Source organism: Otolemur garnettii, unplaced genomic scaffold, assembly GCF_000181295.1.
Source record: "Otolemur garnettii isolate 467f Iridium unplaced genomic scaffold, OtoGar3 scaffold00067, whole genome shotgun sequence".
Classification (NCBI taxonomy): Eukaryota; Metazoa; Chordata; class Mammalia; order Primates; family Galagidae; genus Otolemur; species Otolemur garnettii.
The window spans coordinates 3,744,489-3,752,557 of record NW_003852462.1 but is presented as its reverse complement, the minus strand read 5'-3'; the positions used below and the strand labels follow the sequence as shown (position 1 = coordinate 3,752,557).

At 55.4% G+C, this 8,069-nt stretch overlaps 1 protein-coding gene across 1 annotated transcript in view; it reads left to right on the top strand.

Moving 5' to 3' along the window:
- Positions 1 to 8,069, top strand: part of CHD5 (chromodomain helicase DNA binding protein 5) — a 61,378-nt gene that overhangs the window by 37,378 nt on the left and 15,931 nt on the right. Inside the window, exons 15-20 of the mRNA XM_012807240.1 lie at positions 1,375 to 1,512; positions 1,601 to 1,722; positions 2,491 to 2,664; positions 3,060 to 3,201; positions 4,624 to 4,755; positions 7,120 to 7,237. Coding sequence (XP_012662694.1) covers positions 1,375 to 1,512; positions 1,601 to 1,722; positions 2,491 to 2,664; positions 3,060 to 3,201; positions 4,624 to 4,755; positions 7,120 to 7,237 — 826 coding nt within the window. The remainder of the gene's footprint in view (positions 1 to 1,374; positions 1,513 to 1,600; positions 1,723 to 2,490; positions 2,665 to 3,059; positions 3,202 to 4,623; positions 4,756 to 7,119; positions 7,238 to 8,069) is intronic.

Here is an 8,069-nt window from a genome sequence, read left to right as displayed (position 1 = left end):
CGAGCCATATTTTTATTTTTTTGAGACAGAGTCTCACTCTGCCAGAGTAGACTACCATGGCTAGTTTTTCTATTTTTAGTAGAGACAGGGTCTCACTCTTGCTCAGGCTGATTTCAAACTCCTGAGCTCAAGCAATCCACTCTCCTTGGCCTCTTAGAGTGCGGGGATTACAGGTGTGAGCCACTGTGCCCAGACTTATTTTTGAGTTTTTGAGGAATGGGCTTAGTTCTTCGAATTTTCAAGGCATTCCTCATGCAGATAGGTGAGGGAGACTGACTCTTAGGGCCATTAATTAACTTGACAAAGGTCCCAGCCGAAAAAGCCAGGGCTGCACGCAAGCCCAGGTGCCACCTGCAGGCTATGCCTATGCAGGGGGGCTTTCTCTGATCCTTTCCTGGGGACTTGAGTTGCTGGGAGAGGCCGGGTTGGCTTGGATGGGCTGCAACACTGGTGGGTGCCCAGTACAAAATGAAAATGCAGGGTCTCTTGTTCAAATGCAGAAAGACAGTTTTTTCTTTATTTCCTTGACCGTTCTCCCCACTTGCCATGCTGTTTATTTGGTGTTTCATGCTGTGCTTCCTCGAGCAGGGGCATGCTGGCTGGGGAAGGCAGACACGCACAGGCACCGCAGTCCCACGCTGCACGTTCGTGCATGGAGCACGCACCTGACGCCTCCTTTCCACTAGCACCCAGGGTGGCCAGGCACAGTGGTCACCTGGTGGGTGCAGGGAACTGGGGCCTGAGAAGGAGGAGGTGCCTTGCATGCTCCACTGTGCCCTGGGACTTTCTTATAAAACACAAATTCAACAATAAAATTTGATTAAGAATTTCAAATCAGCAACTACAGGGCATTAAACCCAGAGCGTGGGGGCCCTCTTTCTGTTCAGTTTCTGGCTATGCCATTTGTTAGCCATGGAGACTGGAAGAGTGCTCCATCTTGCGGCCCTGTGAGCTCTGACTGTAGGCAGTGACAGAGTAGTGACAGTTTAGCTTGTTCAGCTCCTGGGGGAGGTGAGAGTGGAGAAAAGGGCTCTGCCACACAAGACCTCATGGGGCTCCTCTGGGGCACAGGACTTGTCTTGAACCACCTGCGCATCGGGGGCAGCTAGTACCGTTGTGAACAGAGGTCGGTGTGGTGGTTACTTCTCATTCCCCTGCACACCAGCTTTTCTCAGGGCTGTGCTCTGGGCCTCAGTTGCACCCCCTCCGCTTGGTGGCCTGTGTCCTCTCTGCTGTTCGGCTGGCCAGGCTCCAGGCTCCTTGGAGTATTTGTGGGGTTCCCAGCCATAACCTCCTCTTGACTCTTGGTCTCTTGAGACTTTGGTCTGCTCTGTTCCTGGCTCTGCCCTTCCAAACGTGCCTCTTCCCCTCCAGAAAGAAGTGCAGATCAAGTTCCACGTCCTGCTGACCTCCTACGAGCTTATCACCATCGACCAGGCCATCCTGGGCTCTATCGAGTGGGCCTGTCTCGTGGTGGACGAGGCCCACCGGCTCAAGAACAACCAGTCCAAGGTAAGTGGTGCTGGTCTTGAGGCTCTCGGAGACTGCCGGAGCCCAGAGCTGCCTTGGGGTCTGATGGGAGTCCCTCTCTTCCCCTAAGTTCTTTAGGGTCCTGAACAGCTACAAGATCGATTACAAGCTGCTGCTTACAGGGACCCCCCTTCAGAATAACCTGGAGGAACTATTCCATCTCCTCAACTTCCTGACCCCAGAGAGGTTCAAGTGAGTCACCGAGCCAGGCAGGGATGTGGGTGGCGGGGCCAGGGGCTGGGGCGGGGCTAGGGGCTAGGGGCGGGGCTGTCTTGGTGCTGACACCTGCTGGGCCTTGGTTTCCTCGTCAGCAAAGTGGGAGCGCCAGCTGTGTGGTCCCCTCTGTGACCTCCTGCAGGGGGATGTGGCACCAGCATATGCCGGGTGCCTGGGAAACACCAGCTGCTGCTAATGCCTAGATTTCCCCTTAGCTTTGCCCCATAAGACCTCATGGGGCTCCTCTGGGGCACCTGTCCTGGCCCCCACATTCTCGACTTGCTCCTTTACTTCCCAGTGATGCCCAAGTGGCTCATGTGGGCACAGTGAGGGCAGGTGGAGAGCCGGGGACAGAGGTGGTGGAGAAGGAGCCCTGGAGCCCCAGCCTCCTGCCCCATTCTGCTCGAGTTGAAGAGAGCTGGTTTTGGAATTAGGAGGCATAGATCTGAGGGCAGCTTTTGCCTGGCCTTGGGGGCCCATTCGGCTCAGCTTTGTTTTCTGTAATCTGGGTAATAGTCTCTGACTTGGGACAGCTTTAAGGATGAAAGGATCCCACATGTCTGGGAGAGACAAGGGTGTGTGCAGGGTAACATAGGCTCAGAAGTTGAGATGACACTCAGGGCAATGCCAGGGTTCCCCCTTCCACTAGCCAGCCAGCTGGACCCTGCACCCCCAGCTCCAATCCTGACCCCCTCTGCAGGGGGCTTGGCCTGCTTCCATGCTTATCCCAGCTCTTTGTTGCAGCAACCTGGAGGGCTTCCTGGAAGAGTTTGCCGACATCTCCAAGGAAGACCAGATCAAGAAGCTGCATGACCTGCTGGGGCCACACATGCTCAGGCGGCTCAAGGCTGATGTCTTCAAGAACATGCCGGCCAAGACCGAGCTCATTGTCCGTGTGGAGCTCAGCCAGATGCAGAAGTGAGTGATGGGGCTCACTGGGGCCCCGTCGTGGAACAGCCTCCCCCTGCCCCACCTCGGGCTTGTCTCCTTAGCCACCCTACTTACAGCCCCAGCTTGGGATTCCTGGGGTGCCTCGCCGGCCCCACCCGGCTGCAGCTCACCGTTAGCCTAAGCTTCCTTCTTGGGGCCTCTTGTCAGGTTTAGTGACCAGGGTCTGGGCTCCCTGAGTTCTAGCCTGTTCCCTAGGAGCTTACAGGGTGATTCTGGGCCTGTGGCTGCACCTGTCAGGGATCCCCAGGTCTCCCTGTGCTTGGTCACCAGGCACCAGCCTCCCTGGAGAGCAGGGAGGGAGTGTCCCCGGGGAGGCTGGCCTGGCTCAGGGGTGCAGCCTTCCTGTCCTGTGCCCCCTGCAGGAAGTACTACAAGTTCATCCTCACACGGAACTTCGAGGCGCTGAACTCCAAGGGGGGCGGGAACCAGGTGTCACTGCTCAATATCATGATGGACCTGAAGAAGTGCTGCAACCACCCCTATCTCTTCCCCGTGGCCGCCGTGGTAGGTGCCCGAGGCTGCTGTGTCAGGTGCTCTCTGGCACCTGTGGTAGGCTCTCTGTGGTCTAAATGGCTATGGCTTAGGTCCTTGGCACTTCCCCATCAGTTCTGACCTGGAGATGACAGGTATCCCCATTGTGCCAGGGAACTCTCTGAACCTGCCTTCCCACTGCTTGGGCAGGTGCTTCCCTTCCCTCTGCCTCTTCTCATGACCCACAAAGTAAGGGGGACATGAGGCCAACCCAGCATCACCTCCAGCTTAGCATCCAGGGCAGGATTCTGAGGGATGGACCTGGCTGCACTTGGTCACCAATGGAGGGAGGGCAGAGCCCTGGCATGGGACTCCTCTGTTTTGTTTTTTTTTTTTGATACAGAGTCTCATTATGTTGCCCTCGGTAGAGTGCCTTGGCGTCACAGCTCACAGCAACCTCAAACTCTTGGGCTTAAGCGATTCTCTTGCCTTAGCCTCCCAAGTAGCCAGGTCTCCAGGCACCTGCCACAACGCCTGGCTATTTTTGTTGTTGTTGTCATTGTTGCTGAGCAGGCCCTGGCTGGGTTTGAACCCTCCAGCCCCAGTGCATGTGGCTGGTGCCCTAACCACTGAGATATGGGTGCCGAGCCGGGACTCCTGTTTTTAACCAACTCCCAGGGTGAGTCCCAGGTGTAGCCATGGCTGAGACCCCAGGGCCTGAAGTCAGACATGCCTGAGCTTAGACCTAGGCTGTAGCACTGTGGCCAGAGGGAAGCTTATGGTCAGTTCTGAGCCTCAGCCCTTCCTCTGTAAAATGCCAGTAAGAGTGCCTTCGCAGTGCTGGTGCGCTGAGTGCTGAGCCAGTGTCGGACCGCACCATCATCTCTGTCACTGCTGTTTGGGTTCAGGTTCTAATTTAAGCCTCTAAAACTTACGCCTCCATTCCCCCATGAGAAAGATAGTTGCAGAATCAGGCGTGGGAGGTTGTGCTGAGGATGACCCAGCCTTGTGGGCAACCCTGCTGGCTCCGGTGTGTCGAACCCTCTGCTAGGACTTACCCTCTGTTTGACGTTCTGCCCAGCGGGGGTGAGAGTGCGCCCTGCAGTGACCACAGAGACCAGGCCAAACTCCTGCTGGGAAGGCCGGCTTAGCACAGACTCTGTGGCATCTGTTTAGTCACTGATGTCTCGGTGAATAACCAGGGAGCAGGACCAAGGGCAGGGCTGGCAGCCCTCTGAGCCCTGCCTGGGAATGTGGTGCCTGGAGCCAGGGCCCATGCAAGCCATAGCCTGTCCCTTGCTGTTGAGCCTGGCTGGCTTGGGTCTGGGCCTCGTGCTCAGCAGGGCAGATGGGCAGTCAGCCCATGCTGGATCCTTGTCTGTCTTCTGTGGCCTGTCTGGTGCAGAGTCAGAGAGGAGGGCAGCCTGCCTCACCCCACTTCTGCTGTGTCTGTAGGAAGCCCCTGTCTTGCCTAACGGCTCGTACGATGGCAGTTCCCTGGTCAAGTCCTCGGGGAAGCTCATGCTGCTGCAGAAGATGCTGAAGAAGCTGCGTGACGAGGGGCACCGCGTGCTCATCTTCTCCCAGGTGACTGCCCCGCGCTGTGCCTGCCAGACCCCAGCTCCCACCGCACAGAGGCATCCTGTCTCGGTGCTTAAGGCTGCCCCTCAGGGCCAGGTGTCTCTGCTGTGGGGGCTGCATGGCTGCATGGCTGTGTGTCAAGGGTCATCCTTAGGCCCTGCAATGATGCTGCCCAGGAGCTGGCCAGGTCCAGGAGCTCAGGGCGGTTTGCTGTAAAGACCAACCTCTCCCTGCCATTGCCTCTTCTGTCCTGCACATCCAGGCTGTGTGCTTGCCCCCCTCCCCTGCTCTTCTCCCTCTCCTGCAGCTGGCGTCTCATTAAGTAGGGGCCCTGGGGCTGGCTTGGGAGGAGCCCCTCTCTCCAGCTTGATCCTGAAGGTTCACTGGTGTTGTGGTGTTTTGAGCAGTCAGAGACAGAGCTGTCTGGCCTGGGGTATTTGTCAGGCTCTGTGCTGGGCACGTGGGTATGGGGATGAATAAATTAGTACTTGTTCTCAGCTGCCCTGTCTAGTTAGCTGTATCTGGGGTCAGCGATGTGTCAGAGGCCATGATAATGATCCTGCAGGGTCCTGGGACTAAAAATGTTCCTTCGTGGTTGGACCAAGCTAGGAGCACTCTGCTGATCCCAGAGTCTGGGGTGCAGCTCCCAGGCACAAATGTCAGCTGAGCGCTGCACAAGCTGCCTGTAGCAGGCTGAAGAAGCCGGGGAGCAGGCCGGGCTTGGGAGCAGGAGCTGACCCAGCAGTGGGCCGGCCTGGAGCCACCCATACTCCCTGATACCTCTGCCAGCGTGAGACATGAGTCTGGGCTGAGGGCTGGGAAGACCAAGTGGAGGGAACCACACCACTGTTAGAGATGTGCCCAGAGAGGAACCATGAACGATCACTTGAGGCTAAGAGTTTGAGATCAGTCTGAACCAACATAGTGAGACTCCGTTTCTACCAAAAATTAAAAAAAATTAGCCAGATGTGTTAGTGCACACCTGTAGTTCTAGCTACTTAGAGTTTAAGGTGGGAGCTGTGATCATGCCACTGCACTTCAATCTGGGTGACAGAACAAGACCTTGTCTCTAAAAAGAAGAAAAAAAAAAATCCAACAAACCCAAATGAGCCTATAAACTGTAATTCCAAAAGCCATATAAAACCAAATGCTAAGACATCCATAAAATAATAAGAATCCTAAATGGAAAGAACAGCAGGGTAGCCCGCAGAAGACTTCAAATAAACAGGTTTATTTATAACCTATAATCTCAGTTACTCGAGCCCATGAGTTCAAATCCAGCCTCGACTCTTAAAACAAACATGTTTAGCATACTCAGAAATAATGGAGCAACTGATACTCAGTGAAAAGAAGAAATTAAATAAGCAAAAGCTGCAAGAAATGAAACAAAAACAACTGGGTAGAAAAATGGAACAGAAGGAAATCTTGATTTCAAAGACTGCACAGACTGAGCACTGTGTAACACGGGTCTGAGGCCCTGGGCCCTGGTGCAGAGACATCTGCCCTGAATGCAGCAGAGAGAGAAAGATAAAACTGAGAGAGAACCAGAGGGTGTCCTGAGAGGCTCCAACAGTCATCTGCTCGGAGCAGCAGCAGCAGAAATGGAGAAAGAGGTGAAGAAGCTGGAGTCGGGGTTTCCAGACTTGGAGAGAGATGTGAAGTCTCAGATCTGGAGTACACTCTGCGTGCCAAGCGAGAGAAATATAAATAACCTCCAAACACGCAGTGCTTTAGACCTGATACCTACCAAGGAAGGCCGACTCTGACGTCTCCTTTGCTACTGCAGGTGGTAGAGACTACAGCAAAATCTCCAGTACGGGGAGGGAAAATGTCTGCTGATAGTTTTACATCCAGCTAAACTCTCTCTCAAGAACAAAGGGCAATGTCCAGGGTCACAGGCGCTCAGAAAGGACTGCATTTCTCTTCTCATGAGGAGGGGTGCAATCAGGGAGGACCTCACAGAGGAGGTGATAATTACGTTCCCCAGACAGTAAGGGGGAGGCATTCCAGGAACAGAGGTAGTTTGGAATGGCTGGAAGGTATGAAAGAAGCCTTGGTCCTGCTGAACCTTGAAAGCAGGCTGAGGAGCTGGGACTTCATTCTGTGCAGGGTGAGCCGGGGGTGGGAGGGCTCATGTCAGAGCCCTGTTTTAGGCAGATGGCTGCGGGGCTGGTGTGGAGACTGGATGGGCTCTGAGGGGGTGAGGTTGGAGGTCATGTTCTTTCCAGAGTCCTGCATCAGGCCTGCCTGGGTCTCAGGTGCCTCCCCACTCCCCACCGCTCTCTCCCCTAACTGTGGTGGGGTCCCTGCCCACAGCCCCATGGAGCTCCTTCCTCTGTGGTGTGTCCTCACACGTGTCTCTCTGTGCAGATGACCAAGATGCTGGACCTCCTGGAGGATTTCCTGGAGTACGAAGGTTACAAGTATGAGCGGATTGATGGTGGCATCACCGGGGGCCTCCGGCAGGAGGCCATCGACAGGTTCAACGGTACCTCTGCCTGAGGGCTCTGATGGGGACCCCATTGTGTCTTTGCTCTGGCTGGGTTCTTAGCCAGACCACCTAACTAATGTTTCCACCAGACCACCCAACTAACTGCTGCCCAAAAGGCCAAAGAAAGCAGACTGGTTCCTGGGTCAGAGCCATTCCCTCCAGTCTCAAATGCTGAAGGGATTTCTTCCATGGAAACTTCTGGGGGTCTGCTGAAATTTCGAGGGCCCAGTAGATCATAGCTGTTCTTCATGGAATTAGAAATAGACAAGGAGGAAGGCAGACTGAGGAGGAAATTGTTGCTTCTGTCACCAGAGGAGGCTGGTGTTGAGGGTTTGCCTGGCACCTGCTGGCCTCTAATGGTGCCAGGCAAACCCATTACAAGAAATGCTGGACAGTGCCAGAGCCTGTGCCCACGCATAGGCAGGAGGTACAGAGCCTGTGTGCTCCCTGGGGCCGTGTCCAGGGGCAGGAGAGAGCAGGAGCAGGGCGCACATGGCTGCGTTGCTCTCCCAGACTCACCTGTCTGCTTAGTCCTCCCTGCCTGGGTGGCAGAGGCGAAGGGGCAGCTCCCCTTGTAGTGAAGGATGCCCCTGGAGGAGGGAGTGGTCAGCTGAACTGGTGGCCTCCGAGGTGGCAAGTTTGCAGCAAATAGTGACAAGCTTTGTGTCCCTGCGGCTTGTGGCCATTTCCACCCTTGGAAAGGTGCTGGAGGCTCGGCGCCTGTGGCTCAAGCAGCTAAGGCGCCAGCCACATACACCTAAGGTGGTGGGTTTGAATCCCCAGCCCGGCCCGCCAAACAACAATGATGGCTGCAACCAAAAAATGGCCA